Below are 14,917 nucleotides of genomic sequence, written 5' to 3' on the forward strand. Positions count from 1 at the left end.
TTTTCCTAAAATTTTGTAGGACTAACCCTCCGTATGCAGGAAATTCTTTCATCAGTATGACCAAATTCAGGCCTCCATCTCCATATCCATGGAATTCCAAATTCCATGAAGAATAGATATAAAGTCTTTCCATCAATCCAAGATTCTGAAAATAATTTTTTAATACTTGAAAAAACATTTAACTAAGTATTCATTGGTTTTATAAAAACCTCTAGCAAAATTTTTGCTCATGGTCCGAATATTTTCCACCAAGTCATAAACCAGTTAGGAATTGAATAGTGAACAACATTTTCACATATTTTCAGAAACCAACTATGTTTTCTTTTTTCATTTTCAAGTTTTATTAAAACTCTTAATGTAATCCCAAAAATTGAATTTAAAATTCATTTGATGATTTTGAGAATAAATTCTTTCTCAACAAGTGGAGATATACCACATTTTTCAATATATATAATCTTCTTTATAATAAATTTTGGAAGTTATAACTTCCTTTTTGGTTGAGTATTACTATAAAAGTGAGTTATTTTAACACTTTTAGTGGATAATAGAATATTTTAATAAAATCATCACTGTTTATAAGAACCATATATGTATGATATATTAGTTAAATATATTTCCATGATAGTCCATAGAGTTTTTTCCTATTGAGAATCTTTTTCTTCTATAAAAAGTATGAGATCACGATATTTAGTCTCTGTATATAAGGTTGAATCATTTTTTTCTTCTTTAATAATATTAGCATATGATGCTGAAGAAGTATCATAATTATATTTATGTTTATTTTTCAAGAATTTTTGAAATTCCTCATATAAAAAATTATCAATATCCATAGTATTACTGGATGAAGAACTGGTAATGTTCTAGGCTATTAGCCTCTGCGTACCATACTGTGCAATTATATTAGGGTGTTTTCTCCTACCACCCCTTCTTAAGACCCTCAAAAACCCTCGACCAGTTGCTGGAAATTTCAGCCCTTCTCAAGATTCAAATCCCTAGTTCACCTAGCCTCTCAAAACTAGACCCTAGACCCAAACCAACGTGACCAGCTCATAGATCACTATCCTAAGGTCGAGATCAAGCAGTGGACTCCCTCGTGGACCAACCTCACTCACATCTACAGCCCCTTCCCATCAGATCGCTCGGCTTCACCAAGAAATAACCTAACTAACCATTCAACCTTCCCATCGACCTCACTCTTGCGACCATCAGCTCATGGCCCCTTCTCAGCCTTGAGACTGACCCACCAGGGTCTGATCTACGGCTAGAACCAAGCCATGCATTGCTGCTCCCATCCCTGTCACCCGATCTAGCCATATCGAGCCTTAAACCTAGACCAAACCCCTCGGCCCTTGCATGTTTCGATCCTCAAAGCCGATCTTCACTCCTAGACGTCTTCCAACATAATGAACACCGCCCCTACACCGAGATTTAGCAGCCCCCTTATACACACAAGCAAGAAATCTTAATCCTCATGTCAAGAATATGCATGATTTTGTTTCAAAATCGTGTAAAACCAATGCACAATGATAAATCTGATATGTATTATGCATAAACATAAAAATACACATTATGCTATAAAATAGTCTCATCAAGCCCAAAAACACTCTCGTAAAATATTTCATTTAAGTACATTTTTGAAAATATTGTCTGAACCCTCAGAAAGTCCCCCGACTTGCTAAAATTTGTATATCGATTTAAAATATGACCCGGTGAGTAAAAATACCCTACAAAGCTCATTTTCAAAAATCACCCTTAATTACACCATATTAAATAATTAAAAATAATTATTTAATAACTTTTTTTTGTCCCCGCTCTCTGTACCTTGTTCGAGCGTGAAATACTACTAAAAGCCCTAATACATGAAATAAAACACATGTTCATGTCATGATCATGCATTTAATGAGGTAAAAATAATCAAACATATGTTTCAATAAAAACTTTATATTGGACCTTACATATTATAATTAGAATCAGAATCCTGATTGAAATCTATTATTATTTTAAATAATGTTTCTTTGATATACTCATCTATATTTAATTTATTAATTTTTGTTTTAGCCCAAAATTGATTGGCATAATGTCCAGGCTTTTTACGTTTTCTACAAATAAAAAATTTATTTTTATCTTTATATATTTCTGCTTTCTGTAATTCACATATTTATTTTTTTTTCATTTTTCTATCTTTTTGTGTATCAGACAAATGTCTTTTCTTTCTATAAAATTTTTCTTCTTTATCTTTTATTTTCTTTTTTACCTTTGTTAGGTAAATCCATCTCAAATTGATTGCAAAACTTTCTAATTGTTTTTTCTCAAGTAGATTCTGTCTTTTAATTTGATTATTCAAGTTTAATTCATTAGAAAGAGCTAAACCCTCTTGTATGTAAGTACTTATTAACTTAACATAAGTATAAATTTAATATGGAATATATATTTCATCTTTTCTTAATATTTTTCTGATTCTTTCAGTAAAAAGAAAAGGTAAAACATCTATGAATTAACTTTTCAAAGACTATTATTACAGTCTGATATATCATATATACGAGATAAAAATGTATCTTTATACCATCTAAAATCAGCAAGAGTTTTGCATTTAAATTACTTAATAAAGTACGAATTTGTTCACTATTATAAGTGAATCTACCAGTAAAATATTCAATCATTGTCATTATTAAAGAATAGACTGCATTTTTTATTTGAATGTTGCTTTCAACTTTTATTGAATTTAAAAAATAATCTTTATAAGATTGATTTAAATGACTATCCCACCAACCTTTAAGTTAGCCACTAAAACATGTTGTAATCATTATAGCAATATTTTTATCATTATTTTCTGAATTTTTACACACAGTACTATATATAAGCATTCTGTAAGCAATATTATAAATTTGTTTATCACTAAAACATCAATATTGCATTCATAAATACTTTTTCCATTACAACTATTAGAGAAATACGTTCTTGTTCTTCGAAAAGAACATCTATGTGAGTAGGTCTATCATAATAATATTTGGTTTGGAAGGTTTATCTGTCCATTTATTTTATTAATTTCTTCATCAGAAGAATTTTTATTATTTTATCAGAAACAGAAATTTTAAATTTAAAATCTTTTATTTCTGGAGGGGATTGGATAGAAAAAGATGCGATAGAAACAATAGTAGTTTCTTACTTAGTTTGTCTATGAACATCAGGTTTAATCTGATTGATTGTCATAGTAATTTTATATATGCGATCTTTAAGAGAAATAATTTCTTTTCCTATTATTGTAAGATACAGATTTGTATATATATTTTTCAAGTATTTGATTAATATTTTTAACAGTTATATGCAACATATCATTATCAAATAATTTTGAAAAATCAGTAAAATTTAAAACTTTATTATTTTTTTATATAATAAAAGATTGTTAAGGATGATAAAAAGATTTTTGACTCTGTCCGGAAGAAAGTTTATAATTTCTTTCAAGAACAGAAATATAATCTATAATAAATGTTTTAAAAAATCAAGGAACAAAATGTATTAATTTATTTTGACATTCACAAAACTTAAAAAATTTTATAACAATATAATCAAATTCTTCGTCAGATAAACTTTTAAAATATCATTCTATGAAAGATTCCCATTTGAGTTGATAAAATTCTGCATTAATCATCGCTCTAGCACGTGATCCTTTAGTAAAATCAATTTTTGATTTTTTTTATCCATTAAATAGTAAAATTCATTTCTGAAACTGTGTCAGTTTCCCTGACTTTTTGAAAATTATTTTGATGAACTTTATTATTTTGATTAATGTTTAAATCTTCTACTGTATCCTTTATAGAAGATTCCGTGTCTTCTCTTATTTGAGAAGTAGAAGCTCTAGAAATTTGTGAAATATCTACCAAATAATCCAAAGGTGAAATAAAAGAATGATTAAATCTTGATCTAACATTAATAGAAGATAATAATAATCTTCTTTGTTCATTATTGAACTTTATTTGAACAGATCTTTAATTAATTTGTATAACTTGTTGTAAATCCTTATTTATTGTAAGATTTCTAGGAACATCTTGTTCAATTATCCAGTTTTCTGGAAATTCAATTTCTTCTCATTTAATAGATCTACGAGTTGTAATATTAGATCTATTGAAATTAGTTTCTACAAGAATAGTTTCATTTAGTTTTTTTTATCTATTCTTTTACATATAGGATTTAATGTGAATCATGGTTTATAATAAATACGATAACATATATAACACATGACTTATGTACCATGAGTACAATTATAACCACGAGTTTAACATTTAATGTTAAAGAATCTAATATATTTATATCATACAAGAATAAAGATAAATTAGGATAAACATCAAAATATACTGGACTATGAGCCAGACTAGATGAATGATTCCCATAAAAGATTGTTTCCAATTTAAATTTATATCATCTCTTAAAGTTGCTATAAACTTTTCTGATAAACATTCTAAAGTTAAAGTTCTAAAAACTATTTCTATTAATCCAATATGAATAAATCTATAATTTTTCCTATGAGATAAGATATCTTTATTGTTTAATAATTTAATAACAATTTCTTCATTAGAAGAAGTACTGATAATTCTGTAGTTTTAACTACTTGTTTGAAACCAATTCAAGATTCATAATTTATAAATCATTTTAGGTTCTATCTTAAGAATACTCCATTTATTTAATAAATATAAATTATCTGATAAATCATATTCTTTATTTAAACTATTTTGATTAGTTTTTTTTATTCCAAAAATATTTATTGAATAAAAGTGCTAAATCATAAATCGAAACTATTTTATGGCTCTGATATCATACGTGAACCAGTATTTCTCAGTGTTATGATCCGTGACCTATCTTAATGAATAAAAAAATTCTTAAATAATTAATTAATATATTAGAAGAAATTTTACGCGTCTTTTGGCGTGTGGAGAACGTTTTCCTGACGTTGAAAACGCGTCTTTTATTGTTTCCTCGATAAGTACACGCGACTACGCATTGTTTGAAGCCCTCTTGCGGAAGAATCTGGAGAGGAGCTCAAATTCGCAAAATCTCAGTTACTACATAATCCTGCTCCTTCTCTTTGAACTCAGATCTGTTGATCAGGTATGGATTCTTGAATAGCTTCGTGCTGAATTTCGGTTATTATTGCCATTATTTTTGGTAAACTTTTGAGTTTTGTGGGCTCTGTTTCAAGATTTGGATGCATATCTCTTCGAAATGTTTTTTGAATGCTCGATCTATGTTTTGTTCGTCCTTTGGAACGTCGAAATCACATGCTTTTGGTGCGAAATCACAGTGATAATGGTTTTGCGTAGGTTGACTTTTTTACCGTTTTGTTTATGCGGTGTTTTGGGATTCTTGTGTATAGGGTTTTTACGTCACTAGATTTCTAATTGGTCTTTTGTTCAGGAAAATTTTGGGTTTTGTAGTTTGTGTTATTGGCCACTGGGAACCTTTAGTCCTGACCACCTCATATTGTGTTCTTGGGGAGGAACGATCCCCTATTAGGGAGAATACATGTAAAATTTGTAGACTTTCTTATATGGCGGCGTGTGCCTAATTCTCACCGGCTGGTTTTGCGAGAGAGGTGGAGACTCTTCTAGTGTCAAGTTTCTGTTTATTGTTTTTAATGAAACCGGGTGGAGATAAAGGAGATTCGAGCTTTTATCTTATCTTGAGCTTTCGTGATTCGCTTCTTGCCCAGTGGATTTTTGTGGTATTTGTAGTTGAAATCTTGTTTGGTGATGGAATCATTTTGACTTCTCTATGTAACTTGGTAAATTTGCTACATTTTGTGTTAAAGTGACCAAAACAGTTTGTTCAGGATTCTTTTGAGGCTAATCTTATTGATAGAAATTGGCTGACTGGTATCATGTTTGCATCATTTGTTTGTTGTTTACGTTTTTGGTTATGCATCATGGTTTTTGTGCTTGATGGTTTCACATTTTTGTTTGGTGGCAGAAGAACTAACATTTTTCCCTTCTCTTTTTTGAGATGGCTTTCTGGTCATCATCATACCAAATGCAGGTACAGTTGTGTTTATGGATGCCAAGAAATTTATGCAGTTGCTTGAGGAGAAACAAAAGAGAGTATTGGCCAAGAAAGAAGCCCCTCTGAAATGGGAACAGAAACTTGAAGCTGCTGCTGCAACACGTAGAGCTGATACTGAAGTGAGAGAAAGGAAAACAAAAGTTTCCAAGCACAAAAGGAGATCAGTTTCAATCTCAGATAGTTATAGTGATTCTGATACTGATAGTCAGAGCCATGAACGGAGGAGAAAGAGAACCAAGAAATACCACAAGAGGCAAACGAAGCACAGCCATTATGACTCTGGTGACCATGAAAAGAGGAAGGACAAGAGAAGGAAGCTAAAGAGACGATCTTCTGGTTCTGATGATAGCAGTGATGAATATGACAGTGATTCAGAAGAGGATAGGAAGAAGACACACCATAAGAGACAGAGGTATGTTTCAAGCACCGAATATGGTGCTTCGGACCCTTCTAGTGACGAAGATGATAATCCTGTCGGAAGAAGGAGCCATTCCCGGCATCGCAGACATCATCGAAGAACAAATTCGAGCCTTACAGATTCTTCAAGTGGTGATGATGATGTCCAGAAAAGTAGCCATGCGAAGCACACTAAGCAGCACAAACGATCACACTTCTCCATACATCATCAACTGTCTCATAGCCATGAGTACTCATCAGACTCTGACGGACACAGACATGGCAGAAGAAGCAGATCTGTGGATAAATCATGCGATGATGATAATGATGATGGAAAAAGTAGAATAGAGAAGAAAAAGAACTGCAGTCGTCGACGCAGTCACCACCACCACCGGAATGGGAATAGCCACTCGGACAAGCTGCCACCAGAGAATAATGTGGCATCACCGCAGTTAAATCAAAATGGCAAACATCTTGAAAATGATTCTGGAGAGCCTGATCTGAATGGCCATGCGCTATACTTGTCCACATATCAGTTAAAATCATCAGGCTCTCAGATTTCCTTGGCGTTTTCTGCTAGGGGGTATTCTTAAAATTTGACAATGATTGCTCGTCTGTTGGACTGCTGCTACTACACGAGTATATGGAAGAATGTGTCTTGAACCATGTTGAACTTCATTTGTGGTTGCTAGTTTTGTGAACATTGTCTATGAAAGTACCAAAATTTCATATTTCGATTTTTTTGGTTATGAAAACATAAAAATTACAGGTGAAAAAAAATAATTTTTTAAAAATTATTGTTCGTCTTAAAAGCCTATTATGATATTTTTTCATACCAAAAACACAGAAGGATGAAATGAATTATTATTCCCAAAAGCCTGTCAACTTAATCTTGACATGAATACGTTAAAAACAATTATTAAGTATTATTTTTTAAAACAATTTGATAAGTAGTAAAACATAATTTATTGTGTAAATAGTTTCATTTTGTTTTAGTAAAACATTCGTAAGATTAGATTAAGTCTAATTTCATGAAAAAATTTAGAAAATGATGCAATTTATATAAATATTAATTGAAATTATTTTGTTTTTTTACTAATTTTGGATTTTTGGTAGGTCGGATGCGTCGAGTCCCACCTGAAGCCGATTATTTTTACGGGTCATCAAACTGACATTTTGCTAATAATAAATCAGTAAGATTATCATATCTTTAATTATCACTTATTAAAAAGAACTAATTTTTAAAATTTTGAATTTTATCAATGAAAGCATTAATTAATTAAATGAATTATAAATCAAGAAAACAACATTTGGATAAGAAAACTTTTAATTTGAGTTTACACTAAGCTTTGTCAACAATTTTTCACATGTTGAACTAACCATACGCAGATTAGTCGGTACCAAATAAGAAAAAAGATTCACAGCGAACACATCAAATATTCAAACGAATAAAATTAAGCAAAAATATACAACGCCATTGCGTCGTGAACTTCCTTTGTTATGTCAACAAACGAGGGCCGGCTAGGTATTCTCAACGTGACCCGGCTCATATGAAACGGGAACACGGATACATTCAGAAAATATGGTCCCAAGGGTAAAACAGAAGAATTCTTGATGTTGGCATGCCCAAGAATTAACTTATTTTGGCTAGGGAAGGACAAAGGAAGCTGTGAAAGGTTAGATGTATCTAAGCAGAAGACTCCTTGGCAATCTTCTCTGCCTTGGCGATGACCTCTTCGATTCCTCCAACCATGTAAAAAGATTGTTCTGAAAGATCGTCATATTTTCCGTCCAAGACTCCCTGTTGTAAGCAATAAAACGTGTCATCGTGCCAACTTGTGCCAGTAATAGACGACAGGATAATTCAAATAATGATAGGAAAAGGAAAAAAAAGGCTGTTGGGGTACTGGATATCATCATATTGATCAGAAAGCTTCGCAAGGGATAAACAAAAATCCAAAAAAAAAAAAAACATTGAGGCACATTAATTAAAGTAAACAAAGATTGCATTTGGATCAAAGACTTAAACTTGACAGATGAATAAAAGGAGTGGAGTTCAAACTACTTAAATGACGAAAATTTCAAACATATTGTAAAAAATGACATAACTTCGTGGATAACGATTGGAAACTCATAAGCAAAATACAAACAATCAGAACATAATTGTAACAATTTGAAATTTTGAGTTTCAAATCATTCGGTCAAGACAACCCCGGACTGCATTTGAAACAGCTACTTTAAATTTGAGAAACGAGGATTTCAAATTACTCTAATTTGAGAGGTTAGAATGATTGTACTACGATAAAACAACTAAAGATCTTAAGGTTGCATTTAGCTCAATGAATTTGGATTTGATCAACAATTTGAAATTTTGAGTTTCAAATCAGTCAATCAAGCCAACCCCAGACTGCATTTGAAACAGCTACTTTAAATTTGAGAGAACGATTTGAAATTTGGATTTCAAATTACTTTAATTTGAGAGGTTAGAATCATCCTACTACGTTAGAACTAAAGATCTGAAGGTTGCATTTAGCTCAACGAATTTGGATTTGATTAACAGATGTAAAAGATGGAATTCAAACGCCTTCAATTTCAGGGAATTTAAAATAAATTAGAATGACTTGAAAAAGTAGTAATCGAATCTAAAATCTAATTTAAATATGAAGTCAATAATTTTGGATTTCAAATCAATCAATCCAAACAATCCATACAAAATTAGTTTGATCACCAAATCCAACGATACCTTAAAATACAATTAACTCAAATCATAGATTTTTTAAATCCTTCCACGCAAATGCAGTCCAACCATTTCGGGAGGAATTGACATTCTAGTAAATGAATAAGAAACTGAAGCTCGTTTAAGAAACCAGTTCACTTCAGAAATAATACAAAATTTCAAATCCTCAAAACAAAGCACTTGTCTAGACACATCCCGCACAATAGTCAGCATTTGAAATAAAATTATTCAATTCTGTTATCTGAATTGATTGTGTTTGTTTGGGTGTTTTTGAACTCCATATATTTAAGCAAAATAATATATCTGGGTGATGCATGATAATGGATTCTCAAATCCTTCCCAAATGAGACCATTAGAAATCCATCTCTCATTTCCTTGCTTAACTCCAAATTCTCATATCAGAATGCAACCTTGGTGATATCATGTACGAGTGTCGTAATATAGGCAAGTTCATTGAAAATTGCAAATTAAGCATTCATGAAAACAGTAAATTCCCCAGGATGAAAATTGCAAATTAAGCATTCATGAAAACAGTAAATTCCCCAGGATGAGATTCAAATAAATTTTACCTGGAAGCTGGTGACGCTCTCTTTCAACTCTACATACTTTCCAGGGGCACCAGTGAAAACTTCTGCAACATGGAAAGGCTGGCTCAAGAACCGTTGAATTTTACGAGCACGTGCAACAGTCAATTTGTCATCCTCACTAAGCTCATCCATTCCAAGAATGGCAATAATATCTTGAAGATTCTTGTAGTTTTGGAGGACTTTCTGTACGCCTCGAGCTGTGTTGTAGTGATCCTCTCCCAGAATGTGTGGGGAAAGCATACGAGATGTTGAGTCCAGAGGATCGACGGCAGGATAGATACCAAGCTCAGAAATCTAATCGAAATAGTAACAAGAATAGCAATATTCAAAAAATGAATTGTTATATTCTGCTTCTTTGACGAAATTCAAGAAACTCCATATACCTGTCGAGATAACACAGTTGTGGCATCCAAGTGAGCAAAGGTTGTTGCAGGGGCTGGATCTGTCAAGTCATCAGCTGGCACATAAATGGCTTGGACGGATGTAATGGAACCTTTCTTAGTAGTAGTAATGCGTTCTTGAAGGCCTCCAAGATCGGTAGCCAGCGTAGGTTGATATCCGACGGCAGATGGGATACGCCCAAGCAAAGCAGACACTTCTGAGTTGGCCTGAAAGGGTTTATAATGGTACATATTACCATATGGGACATATGCCACAAACGCAAAGAACTTTTCAAGAATGATCATAAGCACCAAACTTACCTGAGTAAAACGGAAGATATTGTCAATGAAGAGGAGCACATCTTGTCCTTCTGCATCTCGGAAATGTTCAGCCACTGTAAGTCCAGTAAGTCCCACACGAGCACGAGCGCCAGGCGGTTCATTCATTTGACCATAGACAAGGGCACACTTGCTCTCAGCCTAAGAATTCAGTATCCAAAAGAAGAATAAGAAAAAAGGCATGATCAAATTTGATAAAACAATCATGAAACTAGATTCATGCAGACCTGCTTGTCACCTAGCTTAATAACACCACTCTCAATCATTTCCCTGTACAAATCATTGCCCTCTCGAGTACGTTCTCCCACACCAGCAAAGACAGAGAAACCACCTGGCAAAGAAAATAATAGACAGTCAGAGATGCCCGAGAAACAACAGCTAATTACCATATAAATTCATCAAACAAGGGAACAAACCATGAGCTTTTGCAACATTATTAATCAGTTCCATGATAAGCACGGTTTTTCCTACACCAGCACCGCCAAATAAACCAATTTTGCCTCCTCTTTGGTAAGGTGCAAGAAGGTCGACGACCTGGGATAAAAAACACAGTATAGTTTTGCATCGTGATCAAAACTCCAATGTTTGACAAGTACACCATAATAACATCAATTAAGACATAAGTAATCAAACAAAGTTGGCTTGATTATAATTCAGAAAGCACCTTGATACCAGTGACGAGAATTTGTTGCTCTGTTGCTTGCTCCACAAAGGAAGGAGCTTCACGGTGAATTGGTAAAAAGTGTTCAGTGTCTGCAACATAGATCACTCGTTATAAAAGGTGCAACTTTACTTTACCCAAATACATAACAAAACAAATACATAAACAAAAACAAAAAGAGGATAAATTCACTTACTAATATCGCCTCTGTGATCAATTGGCTCTCCGATGACGTTAATGATACGTCCAAGGGTTGCTCTACCGACAGGCACCTATGAACGAATGAAGTTAGTGAAAACAAATTGCCCCCAATACATCTCATGAAGAACTAATCATACACAACGCTCTAATTGCATATAAAGACACCTCAAGTTCACGTTTGATCGTCTGCAAAATGCATGAAGGAAAAATAGGTCTTGCCAAGCCAAACAAAGAACTCAAATCCAATCAATTTCATACTAGGAAATAGGAATGAACCAAAACACTGGTCGATCTAGTTCAAACCACGCTCAAATTATGTCAAAATTAAGTTCCACTCCAAGAACTCAAATGCTTCCAAAAAATCAAAAAATCAACCATGGTTGAATCCCCAGAAGATAGAGAATCAACAACAATTCCATCTAAAAAAATCAGTCAATAAAAAGGACAAGTATTTGTGTCTCACGGTAATGGGGGATCCAGTGTTAAGTACACGCTGGCCTCGGACCAACCCTTCAGTTCCATCCATAGCAATACACCTCACCACATTCTCACCCAAGTGCTGCGCCACCTCCAAAACAAGCCTTATCTGATTATCCAGCACCTCCAAAGCCGTCAAAATCGGGGGTAAACCCTCGGCAAATCTCACATCGACAACGGCTCCGATGACCTGGCACACCTTCCCGATCGCGCCCTGGCCAGTGAACTCATCGGTGATTTTCCCCGATAGCCCACCCGTGGACGGGGCAGGGGCGGAGGGGGTGGCAGCCGCGGCGGACGATGTGGCGTAGTGAGCAGCAAAGCGGTGCAGGAAGTGACCAGCGGGAGAGGGACGGTGCAGCGGCCGAGGCTTGGGGGCGGCGAAGAATGGGGATCTAGAGGCGCGAGCAGCGGAGGATCGGAGGATCGAGGCTAACAGCCTCCGAGAAGCCATGGAGGCAGAATCGTTGATGAGAGATAGAGAGAGAAGTGAGCAAAGTGAAATGGTCAAAAACAAGTGGTTTGTAAGAGAGTGAAGAGGTTAGAGAGAGAGCACTGAGTGTTAGCTTGTTAAACGACGGCGTTTTACTCATATAATTTGATATTGCTCTTTTAATAAATCACTAAAATTAATTGTACATATTATATTTTACGGAAAATTGTCATCTAACCATTTTTAACCATTTTTAAATATCGTAAAAATAATAGGAAAAATTAGAGATAAATCTCCAAATCAAACAATAAGTTTTTATTTACTTTTTGTACTATAAAAACTTTGTTTATACTCTCTAACTATGTTAAAAATGTCGAAAATATCTTTATTTGTTTTATTGGGCAAGAAATGATATCAGATTCGAGTTAAAATTATTTCAGACATACAATGCTATTATTATTGTGTAATTAAATTTTTGAGGAGGTTAATTATCAAAATTATGGATCTGAACATATATTCGAGATTTAATATTTACAAAACTTATTCCAATACTTTTGAATATTTACAAGAAGAGCTAACCGATGTTAGACAACATGAACAAAGAGGAACACATTAGAATCTTAAGTAAAATTATGATTCAAAATAAAAAGGTTATTAGAAATCGTCTCGAATTCCTCTAAACTCTTCGGAGATCTTAGAAAGATCCAAAAAACGGTACATAACTATGACAATCAGCTATATTTGTAGCACATAAAATCGAAGAAATCCTTGAAAACAAGAAGAAATTCTCGGAAAATTAAGGGATATTCAAACAAGAATCCAAACTCTAGAACAACAACCAAGTTCTAGTAAAAAGATCTCGGACGAAAGGTTACCACCATCTTTTGATATTAAATTCTTATTACACCAAAGAGGGAAGACCAAGATAATACCAAAACCTTTAGCCGATGAAGCAAAATGATCGATCTGATTAAAACTGTTTCATAAAAAATTAAGATGACGACAACTATAGAAAGAATTGGTCTAGAAGATCTTCAAGACCTTGCAGAATCTTTTGTGAATCTCAAGATCATAGATTTGAAGATGATTACAATAGGTGGCAAACCTTCTTCAATAACTTGGTCATCTTCCCATGAACCACCAAATGAAAGTGTAAGATCTTATAATACAAATATGAGAAGACGACCCCAAACAGAGTTCCAAGTAGGTGGAGAAGCACACTCAACAGGAATAAGGTCAAGGAGAAATCAAATTCTCTTGTACCAAACACCTTGTGGGAAGTCTGTTTTAGAACCAATACATTCTTATGGGATTATGCTTAACCTTGATGTGTTGGATTTCAAAAATAGAGAATATATCATTGATGAATGGACATTGACTATAAGAGTCACAACATGCACACTTGATCTCAACAAGTAATGATTCATTAAATTTTTAGAAATGATTCTAATGAGATCAATTAAAATTGTTTGATGACTAAAACTTTCATGAAATGACACTGTAAGGTCCAAAAATAAGATGACGTAATCCAACTGCATGCAAATCTAGAGAAAATAGAAAATGACTAATTAAATGGTTTCAATGACATGAAATAATTATGATATGCATGATTACATGTTTAAAAATAGGGTTTATTGTTAAAATGCATAAAACTGTATTTTCAAAAGTTATTCGAGACGCGATCGATATATGGAGACCGATGACTGAATAAGGGAAAATATTTTTATTAAATAATTGTTTTTAATTATTTAAAAAATGTAGGTGATTTTATACGCCGAGTCGTAATTTTTAACGGTATTCGATTTTCGATGAAAATATGAATTTTTTGAGAACTCGGCTAATATTTTCACGAACTTTCATGAACGAAATATTTTAAATATTCACTAATGGGCTTAATGAGCCTATTAAATCATGTTAATGGGCCTAGGCTTGTACACATGGTTTAATTAACAATAAAAAGACTAAACCCTACCCCAAAACTCCATACATCTCACGCCCAACACACACACACAACACACACAAGAACTCTTGGCAGCCATAACACACGCACACATGAGAGTTATTCAAGGGAGGGTCATGGTTTTCAAAGGAAATTCAGCCTAGGAGTTCCACATCGTCGTTTTTCGCATCGTCAACACGTTTTTGTGCATAAATTACGCAAAAGCACGTCATAAATCTTCTTTTTCTCATCTATCACACCATATTACGTGTAAGATCCAAAATTAAAAAGACGTAATCCAACTGCATGCAATCTAAGAAAAAATAAATAATAGCTAATTAAATGATTTTAATGGCTTAAATTGATTATGTTGGATATGTTTATATGGTTTTAAAGTAGTTTGTTACTTGAATGCATAAAAATATATTTTTAAAGGTTATTCGAGATGCAATCGAAGAACGAAGACCGGGGGCTGAAAAATGAAAAATACTTTTATGAAATACTTATTTTTAATTATTTAAAATGAAGTGCATGCTTCATGTTATTTTTGAAAATAAGGAGTTTTGAGGTGATTTTATTCGCCGAGACGTAAATTTTAACTGTATTCGATTTTCATCGAAGATATGAACTTTTTTGACAATAATAATTTCACGAACTTTTCTAAACGAAATATTTTAAATAAGCACTAATGAGCTTAATGGACCTAGTGTACCATA

The 14,917-nt window shown here is 33.2% G+C and overlaps 2 protein-coding genes across 3 annotated transcripts; one reads left to right on the top strand and one right to left on the bottom strand.

Moving 5' to 3' along the window:
* Positions 1–4,949: 4,949 nt before the first annotated feature.
* On the top strand, positions 4,950–7,178 carry LOC142522345 (uncharacterized). 2 transcript variants are annotated; one of them, XM_075625670.1, is made up of 2 exons: positions 4,950–5,103; positions 5,995–7,178. In XM_075625670.1, the coding sequence occupies exon 2, from the start codon at positions 6,042–6,044 to the stop codon at positions 7,038–7,040; it is 999 nt and encodes a 332-aa protein (XP_075481785.1). In that variant the 5' UTR covers positions 4,950–5,103; positions 5,995–6,041; the 3' UTR covers positions 7,041–7,178. The 2 variants fall into 2 exon arrangements, with proteins under 2 accessions (XP_075481785.1, XP_075481786.1); XM_075625671.1 differs by having other exon boundaries at positions 4,955–5,103; positions 6,028–7,178.
* Positions 7,179–7,849: 671 nt separating this feature from the next.
* Positions 7,850–12,346, bottom strand: LOC142522299 (ATP synthase subunit beta, mitochondrial). Its single transcript, XM_075625587.1, has 9 exons — positions 11,816–12,346; positions 11,348–11,423; positions 11,155–11,243; positions 10,907–11,024; positions 10,718–10,821; positions 10,473–10,631; positions 10,155–10,379; positions 9,754–10,065; positions 7,850–8,248 (listed from the first exon to the last, which is right to left on the bottom strand). The coding sequence occupies exons 1-9, from the start codon at positions 12,281–12,283 to the stop codon at positions 8,135–8,137; spliced, it is 1,665 nt and encodes a 554-aa protein (XP_075481702.1). The 5' UTR covers positions 12,284–12,346; the 3' UTR covers positions 7,850–8,134.
* Positions 12,347–14,917: the final 2,571 nt, after the last annotated feature.

This window comes from Primulina tabacum, chromosome 13 (genome assembly GCF_025594145.1).
Source record: "Primulina tabacum isolate GXHZ01 chromosome 13, ASM2559414v2, whole genome shotgun sequence".
In the NCBI taxonomy this organism is placed as follows: domain Eukaryota; kingdom Viridiplantae; phylum Streptophyta; class Magnoliopsida; order Lamiales; family Gesneriaceae; genus Primulina; species Primulina tabacum.

What these genes read in the sequence shown, in the direction of transcription:
- LOC142522299 (XM_075625587.1), bottom strand. Translation starts at nt 12,283, where the DNA reads ATGGCTTCTCGGAGGCTGTTAGCCTCGATCCTCCGATCCTCCGCTGCT. An exon ending in TTAAGCTAGGTGACAAGCAG is followed by an intron (nt 10,632 to 10,717) that starts GTCTGCATGAAT and finishes CTGAATTCTTAG; the next exon opens with GCTGAGAGCAAGTGTGCCCT. An exon ending in CAACTGTGTTATCTCGACAG is followed by an intron (nt 10,066 to 10,154) that starts GTATATGGAGTT and finishes TATTTCGATTAG; the next exon opens with ATTTCTGAGCTTGGTATCTA.
- LOC142522345 (XM_075625670.1), top strand. Translation starts at nt 6,042, where the DNA reads ATGGATGCCAAGAAATTTATGCAGTTGCTTGAGGAGAAACAAAAGAGA.